We start from the raw sequence: 15,189 nt of genomic DNA, 5'->3' as shown, positions 1-15,189 counted from the left end.
TGAGGAAAACTAACACTTACACTGAAACTAACACACCTGTCTTCATGAGGTTCATGTGAATACGTGGCTCTGCTGCACATAGGAGGCCTGTGAATGAGTCAAGACTTCATTCACCTGTGTAAGCACCAGAATGTATACCATTTGTATAGTATCTCTGCATTTGCCAATGTGTTGTGTCCTTTATTGCTGTCACATATTTAAGACACAATCGCTATGATTACTATTAAACTAATCACACGAATAAAAAGTGTTATTGCATTAAAATCTCATGGTGGGTAGGCAGAACTAAGTATTTGCAGGATGTTATCAGTACTTTTAAAAATCCAGAATGCAACAAGTAAAGGGTTTGATGGAAGAAAGATACAAGAGACAGAAAAGAAAGCCTATCTTTTTCTTCTCTGGTGCTGAGTGTGTAAGAGTGAGATCTTGGCACTGCATGTTCTAATAAACGAGTCAATTTTTCTGACAATAACAATATGCACCCTGACCACAACAATTTTCTTTTTATGACTCTGTTGGGAAATATCCTCGAGAACAGGACGTTCAAAACCAGCAAAGAGAAATGAGTTCTATTAAGCAGCGATAAACTGAACTGCCTCAGAGGATCATTTGTTCATAATAGAAATTTGAAGACATGAAATCTGGAAGAAGCATATTACTCTATAGTTCATTGCTTACTGTGTTTTAAGGGATCAACGAATGTTCCCTGATGCTCAAAGGAGCCTCGGGAGTACAGGCCACAAGGCATGTTCCACAGCACACATGGACACACACGCACACACACACCCACACACCCACACACACACACCTACACACACACACAGACACACACACACACACACACACACACACACACACACACACACACACACACACACACACACACACACACACACACGGACACACACGGACACACACACACACGCACAAACACACACACACACACACACAGCGACGGACACAAACACACACACACACACACACACATGGATACACACACACACACACACACACACACACACACACACACACAAACACACACAAACACACACACACACACACACACACAAACACACTGGCACACCTGGAATCACAAGCCCAATCTAAGGGTCCGAGCCAACAGGTAACAGAGGGCCCTGTGTATTTGACGTCTGTGTAAATAATGACAGTGTTGAGTTTCACATGGCCATGCAAAGAAAAGCAGTCAGCCATCCCCCATTCAGTGCACAACAGCTGTGCAAGGTCTACCCCCCATCCCCGCCTCGACAACCTCTGTGACGGGAACAAAACAGGATCATTTTCGGTCTAAAAGAAAACACACTCACATAGGAATTCAAGAGGTGTTCGCATATAAATGAGACAAGAGTGTTTAGTGAGTTAAGGACCCTCAAGGGAATATTTTGGGTCGTTGTCACCATTTCTGGGTCATCACCTGACTAAAGTACAAAAGAAAAAGGAAAAAAAAAATTGTCAATGTCACCAGATCCTATTCCCTGAAGGTGGGGTTCACCCATGGCTGGCCCTGATAAGGGTCAAACCCTCCAGCCTACACCTCTTCTGAAGACAACAATGTTATGAAAGAGAAACTGTGTTTGTGTGCGTGAATGTGAGAATGTGTGTGTGTGTGTGTGTGTGTTTGTTAAGTGCGTATGTATGTGTGTACGTGTGTATGTGCATGTGTGTGTTTTGTGTGTGTGTGTGTGTGTGTGTGTGTGTGTGTGTGTGTGTGTGTGTGTGTGTGCTCAGTGCTAAAGTCACTTGTCTTGGTTTCAAGTGAATTCAGGTGTTTTCCAACCCTCTGTCACTCCCCAGCTGAAATTCTATGAAATTCTGCTGAATGTTATTTGTAATTTCTTAGTAGAAACTGAATTTAGTATTCATAATTATGATTTCATTATTGTATAATTACCTGTAACTATGAATCATTGTTTTTTCATTGGCTTAGAATGAGCCCTTCGTATCTACATAGGGATTAAATAAAAACACAGACTCGAGATAGGGCCTTTAACGTTTTTATGGCATTTGATGGCCACAGGTATTCGTACAGGCTTGTCAAGGGAAGGGTATTCAACTGGTTGCTATTCAGCAACCTCACCACTACATTCCCCTAAAAAACTACACACCGCACCTTTACCAAGGCACAGATGGTATGATGATACTGGATTAGGCTTAGAGGATGACTCGTTCTGAATGCCTGTGAAGTTTTCAGACCTTCCCCTCATTCTAGACTGAGAAAGCATTGACCTAATCAGCAAACATCACACCTTCAAAAATTACACAACTCTTCACTGTTTTTTCAATCAGTGACCTATTCTTAAATGTCAGTGTCACTTGAGTCACTTGTCATTAACCTGTCATTTTGACATTGGGAGAACCAGTTGAACTAGTTTTAAATCCCTCTCAGCATAGATGGAGAAGGATAATGAGCCAATGTGCTCGGTAATAAATGAGGAAGCTACGGTGCGTTGGGAGGGACATTTGGCAGGCTATGAGCGTCATGTTTTGCTGCTACTGTGCCTTTTGCCTCTTTGAAATTTCTTCCTGGTTCTCTCCCCTTGAAGTGTTTACAGCTCTCACTCTCTCCCACACACACACACACACCTCTATGTCTCTCTCACACACAGAAACACACACACACACACACACACACACACACACACACACACACACACACACACACACACACACACACACAGACACACACACATGCCCACACACACACTCATACAGGTAAACAAGAATAGATTTTCGTATAATCAAGTAGCAGTATGAACAGGTCAGTTGAGCGACAGAGTTATGTAGATTTGTAAGACCTCAGAGTCCTGTCCACCTCATGGAAGGCTGCAGGATATAAAGGGTGACAGACTGATCAATGAGACCATTGTTACCGGTATCAGTACAGAAAGAGAGAGAGAGAGAGAGAGAGAGAGAGAGAGAGAGAGAGAGAGAGAGAGAGAGAGAGAGAGAGAGAGAGAGATTAACCTCATGAACTGTTTCATGCAAGTCATGTCATTTTTTATTTTTAATATATATACCTCATGGTCTCGAGGCCTTAAGGCCGTTAGCCAATGATGGTCAGATAAGACATTTGTAAACAAAACTAACTTTCTCTCAGAAGCATGTGATTTACCAATACGACCGAAACACACGCCTTTGAGGGCTATTTACAATACTGTACAACGAAGAGAGAATTTCCAGACACAATTCTCTATATCACATCTGAGTAATTTATGTGTATATACTGTACTGTAGGTATGTACAATTATATGTGCAATGATACAATGAGAGGGAGAAGTGTCAGACAATTATTCGGTCATATCACATCTGAGTCAAGTCATTAGAATGCTCCTGTTCTTCTCAGACAAACTGATTTTCTTCTTGTTGCCAGGGCAACTAAAAGGCTACTTTGGCTGACCAATAGGATCGGTGCCTAGGGAAGGCTTCAGGTCAGGACTATGGCCCCTGTGAGGGTCATGGAGGATATGAGAAAGTGGGCAGTGTATTTCTGCCCAGCAGTTTGCACTAGCTATGTGGAAACTGCCACATAATGATGTACAAATACAATAAATGTTCAGCCACTCACAAGAGGGGTCTGATCCCCTTACAGGGCTGTTAAGGGACCTCTCTAGAAATAGATCCATAGTCCTGGGGTCCATATCTGTGCTCAGGAACCATCCATACTCAGGGCACACCTTCAAACACACCAACCCTCCGGAAGAAGGGTATTATGTGGCTAAATGCACATTTGCTGTCAGCTTCAGGGAACATTTTGAAACTTGTGGATCCAAGTAGCTGAGAGTATGGCTTTGGCATCACCTGACCTGTGCCAGCCTTGGCCAAAGGAGCTGCTGGAGAATGCTGGGAACTTCATGTCTTAGTGCACCTGATCGATTCGCCCAGGGAGGCTGGGAATGCTGTTATTAGCAGGGGTTTAGCTGTAACAAGGAAACCTACACACCCACACACTCTCTCTGTCTCTGTCTCTCTCACACACATACAAACACACACACATATATATATACGGGCATGTACAGACATACAAACACATGCACATAGACATAAGCAAGTGTGTCCACAAACACAGGCTATAATTGTGAGCACACATCTGTCATAAGTTACCCTGTTGATCCCCACTTCAGGAGAGTACATCTTATCCCCAAAGCATTATTGAGTTCATACAGAAATATCCTGAAGGCCTCAGAGAAATTTTAATGTTGTTTTGGGATTACAGTATGAAAGGGTTCGCCTGACTGGTATATATTGCATACGTTAAGGTTTAACTATGTAAGAGCCAGGAGAACAGCCAGAGCTCTTCTTTGAACGAGCTCAAAACCCGTGGAATAAGCTTCAGGGCCTGTGGGAAAATATGCAAACACGCTAAGGGTTTGTTTTTAAACATGCAATGTAATAAAATAAAGCTTGACACGCAAGCTACATGGCGGGACTCAGAGAAGAGTTGAACAGGAACACGCAAACCACATGCTAAAAATCAGGAGAAATCAGGTTCTAAATGTGACGTGTTTAACATGAAAGTGTGTCTTTCTCCTTATTGTAAAGTTGTTTACCCAGAAAAAGGAAGCTCTTTTCAGTGGTGTGGCAAAACCCAAAGATCAGACCTCTGTCTAGATGGCAGCCAACAGCTACTGTAAGAGGCGTCTATGCAGATATGTGTGAAAAGATTCCTCTGTGTGTGTGTGTGTGTGTGTGTGTGTGTGTGTGTCTGAGTATATGTGTGTGTGCATGGCATCTGGGGGTATTCCAGGTGTGATTTAGTGACAAACCTGCAGGTAAACTCTGGAATTGGAGCTTTGGAACTGGAACTGGAAAACCTCCTAATAGCAGAGTTCTGTGGCCTTGTTTTGCTTGGAGAAGGTAGCCATAGAACTGTTCTGTTAGCAGGTCAGGCGCCGGTCAGAGATGAGGTGGTGGAAATTCTCTGTTTGCCACCAACACGGCCTGTGCTGAAGACGGTCTGGCTCTGATCCACACGCGCTCAGAGATGGTTCCCCTCCATAACTAGCTGCTCTCACGCTCTTGCCCTCACAAAAACAAGTAAATAAAAACATGACATAAAAAAAACATCAAAAGGTACATGAAGATAGAACAAAAGATGCAGGGACATCCTACCCAGAAATTACTTTGTGCCATTTCATGCCTCTTAAAGTACGCCTTCTGTACATAACCGCACTCCCACTCACATACCATAACCTGAGATGGAAGTTTCCACCGGGTGATTCCGTTTCAGGTGTGGGCTACTGTAACATCTGGACCGCAGAGAATAGGTCACAAATGTCAGTATTTCAAAGGGAGGCCTAATTATTTCAAGCAAATTTGCCAGTTTTTATGACTTTTATATGAAAGTTCTGTTTCATATCCTCTGTGGACTCACATAGAACAAAATGGCACACAGCTGTAGAATAGCAGGAGGTTATTATGACAGAAAGGTTAACAGGCCAAACAAAAATCTATTTGAAAATGGCGTGGTAAGTAATGATGAAAAACAGTGGGCCACAGAGGTATCAAAGTTGACTTGGGTCAGAATTTGACGTAGGTCAATGCCGCCACCTAGTGGAAGGTTTTTCAATTCCTGGTTGGAATAGCAACATGAGTCAAATCAAGTCAAGTCATATTTATTTATAAAGCACATTTAAAAACAGCTCACGCTGAGTGCTTTACAAGTAAATCACAATAAAACATATCAAAACAAATAGAAAACAAAACTGTAAGATCACAAAAAATGAATAAAAATAATTTAGTAAAAAATCAAATAGAAAACTAAGCATCTTTATACACAGTTAAAGAACAATAAAACCTATAACACAAAGCAAATATACAAATGATCAAATAAATTCAGGGGGATCCAAATGATAAGGCATAAAAGTAGGTTTTGAGCCTGGACTTGAAGGAGTCAATAGAGGGGGCGGATCTTATAGACAGGGGATGCTGTTCCACAGTCTAGGGCTGCAACAGCAAGAGCGCAGCCACCCCTGGATTTAAGTTTAGATTGGGGGACTGCCAGGAGCCCTAAATTGGACGACCTGAGGGGCCTGGTGGTAGAATCGGAGGTTAAGAGGTCTGTGATATAAAATGGAGCCTGCCCACTAAGGGCTTAAAAAAACGAACAGGAGCACCTTAAAATCAACCCTGAACCGCACTGCAAGCCAGTGGAGAGAGGCCAGGATAGGGGTTGTATAGTCTCTTCTCCGGGTACCGGTCAGGAGCCTTGCAGTGACATTTTGAACTAGTTGTAGGCGGACAGGGATGATTGGCTAATTCCTCGTGTACAAGGAATTACAGTAGTCTAGCCTGGCTGGAGGATATGAAGGCATGGATGACCTTCTCAAGATCTTTTGGTGACTGGAAAGACTTGATTTTTGGCAATGGTGGGGAGTTGGTAGAAACTGGCTTTGACTACTGAATTGACCTGTTTGTCAAATTTAAAAGCCGTATCGAATATTACACCAAGGTTTTTGACTTGGGGCTTCACCAAAGTAGACAGATTGCCCAAACTGCTGGTGGTCAGTTTGATGGAGTCAGGGAGGCCGAATAATATAACTTCAGACTTATTCATGTGGACCAAGCAACTATTCAGATATTATTTCAAATGTGGTAATTGTGATGGCAGTATTGTTACAGTTGATCCCCCCCCTTACTTGCTGATATTTTTAGATGATTCTAAACAGGGAGACAAATGAGTGAATAAATAAATAAATGCTGCATTTTCATTGTGACCGATAGCTATGACAGGCAGCCGTTCTCACGGTATGAAGATGTGTTAAGGAGATCTAACCAACAAGATTATTTCCATAAGTGTAGCCAGCTCTCTCTTCTAAGTAACCTTTGGTTGAACTGCATCATGGAGTGAACCTTTAAACAAAACATCTCCACACAACTGGTATATTGACAACTGGTTTTATTAGAGTGCCAAAAATACAGGTTCATTTGTTTGAGACATCACTGCGTGAGTGTATGTTAGAACAGTACAGTATGTACAATTTACAAGCAGACACGAACTTTGGACAGGACCAGGCACAAGGTGATGCACACATTACAGAGCTGTAAAGACAGATAAGAAAACAAAGCACTTCTGAAAATGATAACCGAAGTCCTAGGCGGCTTAAGCACTTGGAGGCGCAGTGTCCAAAAAACCCCACTGGAGGTGCTGTGCTTTTTTTTAAAAAACAGCCTTTTCTTTTCATTTACGTCACACAGGTAAACGTGTATTGCTGGATCTGTGTCTGTACTTATTCGTACAGCAGGAATCTGAGAATATCGTTATAAAGGCAAGACGTGGGCAGACGCTGGGATACTTCTTTTGGTAGATTGTATACCACACTGCAATGCTGAGAAGTGTTGAAACCCTACCCCTAATCTCAGAGCTTTATTAACAAGATGCCAAACCAGTTCACATTATATGAGGGAAACATTCTTTTTATCCTTTATTTTCAATAGTGGATAGTGTTTTGGCTGTAGTTAGTTCAGTGAATGGCACATATACTTGCTTAATAATTACAGAATAATTATCTGCTTGAATTTAGTGAGCGGGGTGATATGCTATGTCTAGATTAAAGTTTCGATTTGTAGTTAGAACTGATTCTCTTTCCAAAAACACCTGAATGCAATCAAAATGTCTCAAATGAATCAAAGTTTTACATGACATACAATTTTAAATCCTAAGACAATCATTAACAGAATACACCATGATCATATACACCATATCATATCCACATTTCTTTAAATAAAATAAAAATTGCATCGACCATTACACACATATGGCATTGGACATTCTGAACAAACAAAGAACAAAAAAGTTAAAGTTGGCCTTTCTTGTGCTTTTCCTTGTAGATCTCTAAACAAAAGTACTGTTTGAGGTTCTAGTTTTAAGGAAGCAGTCTTAAATGTAAAGGAAGCTAGTCTTAAATGTTCTACTGCTGTTAGTGCACAGAACCCTTATGGCTTATAACTGACACAATCCTACAGTTAGGGTGGGGACGTGTTGTTGTCCCAACAACCCAAAACAATCCCAACAGGCAGAGATGGGTTGTATTGTCCACAAACCCCGTTTGGCTGGTGGGTGATTGATTCTGGCCAAGGGGCAATTAAGGTGGGGTTGTGAGGTGGGGGGGGGGGGGGTTAAGGTTCTCACATGGCATGTGTCATTGTAGGGAGACCAACCTCAGTTGCATTTTTGAGTTGGATGGCTTTGTGAGTTGAACTGCACGGTACATGGTTACACACACACACATGATTTTGAGTGTGTTACTTTGGCAAATGCTAAAAGACTGTTCCCTTTCACTACATACAAAGCATGATCATGGTACAACATTACACACAATAAAAAAAGGCATTTGCTTTTGATTAACTATATTCTAAATTTAAAACTCTCTATACACGCATTTGTCCACAGTACACCACTGATATATCTTTCACATTCATAATTGGACTACACAAAGGGGTGGGGTTTATACAAAAAGAAAGAATGACCAATAATGCTTTCTCTCCCTTTTTTTCTACACATCTCTGTTCAATAAATTAGATATTTATATATTAATAGTAACAAAATGCTACAGAATTAATTAAAGGACCTATTAACGTATAATTGAGGGGATGCTCGTGGCCTGCCAACTCTGGGCTGCATTCACCTTCAACTATTCTCACTGATAAATGGCTAACACAGTCCTACGAGAACGTGTACAGGCCAGAGCCACAGACTGGATGAGGCAGCTGGGTTGTGTTTGGTCATTTAAGTCTGCTTAATAGTTACGGTTCGGGGAAAGGTGCCATTTTTGAGTGCCCCACTTCCTGCAAAATGCAAGAAAGAAGGAATTGTGCACAGAAAACAACAAAGACTTTAACTGCATGATAGCCCAAATACACATTTTGTTGCCGCACCAAATATATGAAATACCTTGGAAGGGAGGCCCTGAAAACAGCTCCTGCTACCCGCTAACTGCTAACAGCATGGTATGTTGTCCCGCCAGATTCCACACTCGGCATGGATGACCTTCTCAAGATCTTTCGGTGACTGGTTAAGACTTCATTTTGGCAATGGTGCGGAATTGGTAGAAGCTGGCTTTGACCTCTGAATTGAACTGTTGGTCAAATTTAAAAGCCGAACACCTAACAGCATGGTATGTTGTCCCACCAGATTCCACACTCTTGCAACTACTGTGTGAGAACAATCTGTCCCGGGTGGGAAGGGAAATGGAATGTATTAGAACAGGCCTGTAGGAAGAAAGAAGTGATGGCACTTAGGGAGTAGAGAGGGGTTGGAACAGTGGTGTTAGTGTTGAACGTGGGTGTGTGCGTGTGTGTGTGTTTGATTAGATGGTTGGGGAGAAAAAGACAAAGGAGGTTTAGCTCAGGCTTGTCTCTGTGGGATGCAGCCCTCCATTTCCAGCACCTCTGGCCAGCCCTCATACTTGTTGGTCTCAGCATTGTTCTTGATGTGCTGGGGGGGAAAACACATAGAGTCAGTGGGCCTGATGATACCACATGCCAAACGACACACAGGTTCTACAGGTTCTACAAGCAGTTGCAAAATTGTGTCTTCAACAGATACTCATCGTCAGCCACGTCACATTGCAAGATAGAGTGAAAACCAATCACAACCCAGTGTGTGAGTGTACAATTTTTCCACTTTCAGTGTTGGGCACAAATGTGAAGTTGACCAAATGCAGCACAAGAGAGTGATTGTAGGTGCCAGAGAGAGTGAGAGTGAGTGATGGAGATAATTTCCAAACACTGTTAACGACTTAAAAATATAATAATCAAGTGCCTTGTATTATTAATTATCTTATATGAATCATGTACTTATGTAAGCAGGAACATTGCTTTTCTGTGTTTCTGCGTGTATGTAACCTAGATTATTAGGTGCCACTTAGTTTGCATATCTACAAGAGCATGTTTACACCAGAGGTGAAAAGCTTCTTCCAACCTTGCAAAACTTTCATCCTTGCCTTGGACGTCAGAGATCCACCACGTGGTTATCCCTACTGAACACTAAACTTCTGTCTATAAAAAGCTTGTGCAATGTGTTTATCATTGCTTCACTTTCAGCCGTGTGCTGGGGGTGAGCCCGATTTCAATTGTTGTTTGTCTAATAAATCTACTTATATGCAGCTCCTGAGTCCTGAGGTAACTAGGGTGAATTTTCACCTAACAGTGAGAGAGAGAGAGTGAGTGAGAGCAGGAGAGAGCGTGAGAGATGGTGTGAGAAAAAGAGAGAGCGTGAGAGAGAGTGTGAAAGCTTGTGAGAGAGAGAGACATAAAGAGAGAGTAGGAGAGAGGGAGTGTTAGAGAGAGTATGAGAGAGAGAGCCAGAGAGTGTGAGAACGTGTGAGAGAGAGAGAGCAGGAGAGAGCACCAGGAGAGTGTGAGAGTGAGTGAGCATGTGAGAGATAAAGAGATCGCATGATAGAGAGAAAGAGCATGATAGAGAGAGAGAGAGAGTGAGAGTGAGAGAGAGAGAGAAAGAGAGGGGAGGTATGGGGATTACCTGTTCGAAGGGACTCTTTGTCTTGATGCCCTTCCCTCCTACAAATATCCAGTTGTCTCTGAAGCCTAATGTGGAAATGCTGCTGCTGCCCAGATCAGCAATCATCTTCCTGGCCTCCTCATTCAGCCTGTCACACACAACCAATAATGCATATGTAAATATATGTGTGTGTGTGTGTGTGTGTGTGTGTGTGTGTGTGTGTGTGTGTGTGTGTGTGTGTGTGTGTGTGTGTGGGGGGGGTGGGTGTATGTGGGTGGGGATAAGATTGGTGTTGTGGGAATAATCCATGTGGAAAGAATTCTATGGAAAATGTGTCAAGTAGAAAAAAACATTCCAGATAATATTCAAACTACGGGTACAGAGTCTAATTCCGTATCAATAATGAAAAAAACTATACTTCCTGTTACATGGCTGTTGACACACACACACAAAAGCACACACACACAGTTCTCTCTCTAAGTCAGTTCATAATTACAGTAATAACCCCATCTGCTGTGGCTGGAAGCCATATTCTAACTTCCATACACACAACCGCTTAACATAAAGGCTTAAGAGCAGATCAGCAACCTATAAACAATACTTTTACCATATGCCTTTTGCCTTGGTCAAAGGGCTGTCTTGTTTCCTAATGTCATATTTCATAAGACATTCATTCATTTATTCCACTTTTGTTGAGCCCCTGGTTGTGAACTGCTGCATTGAATACTTAAAGTCAAGTCCTTACTTTGAAGCTGGGTCATCAAAGGTGGCCATCATGACTAGAGTTCCGTCTTCAACAGTCTTCAGGAAATTAATTAGTTCATTGACATCTGGGAGGAGAGGAACATTCCACTGGTTGTATCAGGCAAACAAATGAGGCCGTATAATTGTGTAAGCCAGAGCAAACATTGATCTTGAACATTCATCAAATAACTAAACTCACCTCCTGCCCACATGTCAAAGGAGTCAGTCTTTATGACTTCTCCTGTTTTTCCTGTAAAAAAAAAATACACGGTCACACACACCAGTAGACAACTGACTACTTTGACAACACTATGAAATGAACACAGGAGAGGTCTCAAGTTATTAAGATGACCTGCTTTAAAACCACAATGGCAACTCAGTTTTATAATCTTTTTTTTGTCCCCTCTCAGTCTTGTCTCAATGATTTATGGCTTATTTAGTCACCACATCTTTAACATCTATTGCATCTAACCTTTTAAAACTGAAGCATTACCTATTAACTGCTACACATAGATTAACTAACCCATAGGGATTTTACATTTTTAAAAAGTGCCATTTCGAATATGTAAATAACGACGTGGCCCTGAAACTAAAGTTGCAAGAAAGGCACTCTCTGCGATTGTGTCTCCTGACGTACCGTTAATGAGGGCGATGTTTATTCCACGGCCCACATTGTTCTTGACCCCACTCATCACACTGTGGAAACAATACGGATGTGGACACTGAGGGCAGGGCTCTTTAACAGCAGTCAATATTACGCAAAACTCTGTAACACTCAATGTAAACATCTCAGCGTGCAACAGGATGTCACAGCCTTCACTCTCTACGAACAATAATTTAATGATCAGCTTCACCCCCTTTTTTAAGTGGCTAGGTCTTGAGCATGAACAAATTATGAAAAGAAAGTGTGATCATTTGATGATGTCTGTTTCGAAAAACTTAAGGTAGCAGTAAACATTAGTGGTGTGGTGTATGCGCTCAAAAAGAGAGAAACAGACAGACAGAGAGAAACAGACAGACAGAGAGAGAGAGAGAGAAAGAGAGAGTGAGTGAAAAGACATCGCTTAACTCATGAGCCTTACATGTTGTCTTCCAAGCAAATCTTTGGTCCCACAACACTCGCTGCCCCGCTCGCCATCTTAAAGGATAAGTGTCCCTCTGGACAAGATCTTGAGAGGCCACACTTGTACCTGGGTGCCCTGGTAGCTATGGAGATCATGAGAGGTAAAATCATATTCACCATTTGATCCCTTTTTTAAAGCTCAATTAATCACTCTACACCCATTGTCTCACTACCTCATTCCCTCAACCACACACACATACAGAACAATACATTCTTTAACCCAAACTAGCACAAGAGCCTTTTCCATCTCAGCTTACGGGGGGATAATTCTAACAAAACAAGCCTAAATAGCTACCTGGCTATCAAATACCATCTTTATACAAAATTACACACAGATGGCCTGTAACTGAGAAACACGCAGGACACAAGGGAACACCTCACAGAAAGGCATTTTTACAAAACCTGAACCAATTATGTACTTCGTCCTTGTATTTGCTAATACAGATACATGACCACCATTGCACTGAAGGGTAAGTATGGCCAGATTATGGCCAGAAGGGATTTCATTTTTATTCAGACATCATTACCCAATGTCCATAAATAACTTTGGACTTTAGAACCACTTTGTGACAAAAAATACTCAAGTGGAATAGCCTTTGAAATGAGATCTCACCGTGGTCAAACCAATTCAGTGCAACAGTGGATAGTGGGATATTGCTGTTTCTACGCACAGACACTGACTGAAGCTAGTTAGTAATATGGATTATATTATTTCAAAAGTATGTACACACAAGTCCTGCAGCTGCTTCAGAGGTCCTGTTGCAGGGCCAAAAAGAACACAATTGATCTCCTTTACATAGTTACCAGAAAAAGCATCATATGCATACACAAAGCACATGTGCTGATGTGTTGGATAGACATCTATGTCCTCTCATTCAACACCTATTCATGAGCCATTTGCTTAATCCAAACCACACAAAAACAAAAAATCAAGATTGACAAGACATAGGTTACTCACGGGCTGTTTCTTGGGGTGCTGATCTGGCTGTGAAAGTAACATTAAAAATAGAAAATAAGCTGTTGGAAATATGAATGACACAGCTTAAAGCTAGACATAGGCCACTTCTTCAACTAAACCACAAAAGGAAGAAAACCGGGTGTCTGAGAAACTGTCACAGTGAAACTGTGTGATTGTGCATGTCTAAATAGATCATAAGGCCTTTATGACTATTACATCATATTATCTCTGAGAGCTAATTACAAATCACTGAGTCTGTGATGCTGAAGTACTTACCAAATACCTCTCCAATGTTAAAATCCATGTTGATATCAAGAAGTTCAAAAGCAAAAAAAAGAACCAACAGACAGGCAGCGATCAGTCCAGCCAGTTTCAGGACACCTGTTAATAGATTAAAGTTAATCTAAGTTCACAAGCCTCTAAGTGTCCATGCATGTTCAACATTAAACCATAAATATTCAATCACAAACATGAAACCACAGCAGGTCTGTTAACCAACAGACAAACAGGAAGATAAATTAATAATGAATTAAGATCTGCATTATAACCTCTAGCAAGACATGAGTCAAGATACGTTTCGTTTTAGTCTAATTCTAGTACATCCTCTTACCTCCGGCTCTCATCATGCTGTTTCTGTGATTCCGACTTCACCTAGAAATGAGAGCAATACTGGTCATACGTTGGCTTTCGAAGGAGAAATCCTCAGCATGAAGCAAAGCTTCGCATGATGCATAATGTTAGCGGTACATTAGTTAATGTACAAAACTTTCCATAAAGCTTACGTCAGGTTGCTGAAGTCAACGACATACCTCGGGTATTCGATTGTGCACGTTACAAACCTCCACCCTGAATACATTTGTATCCAAAGATATCGAGAGTATAGAGCTATGGTCACTGCACATCACTGGTTGCGGTCAAACTAACTTATCAACACAGCTTCCACAATTATCGAGGCTGTCTGACACACAACGTTACATCAACCAAATGATCGTCTAAAAGGTCGATCTAACTATATTCAAAACCATGACAGCAGCCATCCTTGTCGCAGCAAGACTTTAGTCAAGAGAGAAAAATATAATGGCAGTGTAATTTGTTTCGACTGCAGGTAATGTTAGCTATACCAACGCCAGCTAACGTTAACCTACAGCAGGGGACGTGTCATGACTTGCTGAGGAACCCATTTAAGCTGTAACGTTAGTGGGTAATACATGTCTACCAAATTACCTGAGAATGCCACGCCGTCACTCACCTTTGATGTTAAGTTAACTGGCTCTAGTTCCTTGATATCCTACTAGCTAGCTAGCTCGCTCGCTCGCTCGCTGTCTGAAGTTATCTCTACTGTCAATTTGACCAAAAACAAACTACACGGCTAACGAAAATGAAACTAAAGGGGGACCGAACAAACTCATTAAAAGGGACGACTTCCAGCAATGAGTGTAAGCCGTTTCTTAGTTTAAAATATTACACGGAGACACCGCTAAGCTCAGACACCCCTATCTTAACCTTTCCTCTCCTATACTGTACTGCTTCACTCTGCGCTTCCAACGAGGCGAACTGGAGGGTCTACGCCCACCAGCTCTTTTTATTTCCGGGTAAATCATGTGCATGGCTTTTGTTTGTTTATTTGTTTGATTTATTTCTTGTTTTTATTAAAAGAAGTTAAATGTGCCATATTAATCGTAGTGCAATAGGCAATAGCCTACTGTGCTATTAACATTTATGCCATTGTGACTGAGACCAGCAGTGGCTTCAGTAGCCCAATCACAGCAGATGCAAATTAGAGGACCAATATGTAGCCAAGCGTTTAAAATCCGTAGGCTACTACATTCTAAATTCAAAATATTGGAAAGCCATGTCTCCGTAGACATACACATACGTCTATGTATG

At 41.6% G+C, this 15,189-nt stretch overlaps 1 protein-coding gene across 1 annotated transcript; it reads right to left on the bottom strand.

Annotated features, from left to right (window-relative positions):
• Positions 1-6,951: 6,951 nt before the first annotated feature.
• Positions 6,952-14,805, bottom strand: fam3c (FAM3 metabolism regulating signaling molecule C). Its single transcript, XM_080850938.1, has 10 exons — positions 14,552-14,805; positions 13,913-13,953; positions 13,579-13,683; positions 13,303-13,329; positions 12,304-12,427; positions 11,859-11,917; positions 11,421-11,471; positions 11,223-11,307; positions 10,499-10,625; positions 6,952-9,451 (listed from the first exon to the last, which is right to left on the bottom strand). The coding sequence occupies exons 2-10, from the start codon at positions 13,926-13,928 to the stop codon at positions 9,362-9,364; spliced, it is 684 nt and encodes a 227-aa protein (XP_080707064.1). The 5' UTR covers positions 13,929-13,953; positions 14,552-14,805; the 3' UTR covers positions 6,952-9,361.
• Positions 14,806-15,189: the final 384 nt, after the last annotated feature.

The sequence above is a fragment of the Sprattus sprattus genome, assembly GCF_963457725.1.
Source record: "Sprattus sprattus genome assembly, chromosome: 14".
In the NCBI taxonomy this organism is placed as follows: Eukaryota; Metazoa; Chordata; class Actinopteri; order Clupeiformes; family Clupeidae; genus Sprattus; species Sprattus sprattus.
Note: the sequence above shows the minus strand (reverse complement) of the source record. Positions and strands in the feature narration are given on the sequence as shown.

Coding starts and splice junctions, on each gene's coding strand:
- fam3c (XM_080850938.1), bottom strand. Junction 13,330..13,578: donor TAACATTGGAGAGGTATTTG/GTAAGTACTTCA, acceptor TTACTTTCACAG/CCAGATCAGCACCCCAAGAA. Junction 9,452..10,498: donor CAAAGAGTCCCTTCGAACAG/GTAATCCCCATA, acceptor TTTCCCCCCCAG/CACATCAAGAACAATGCTGA.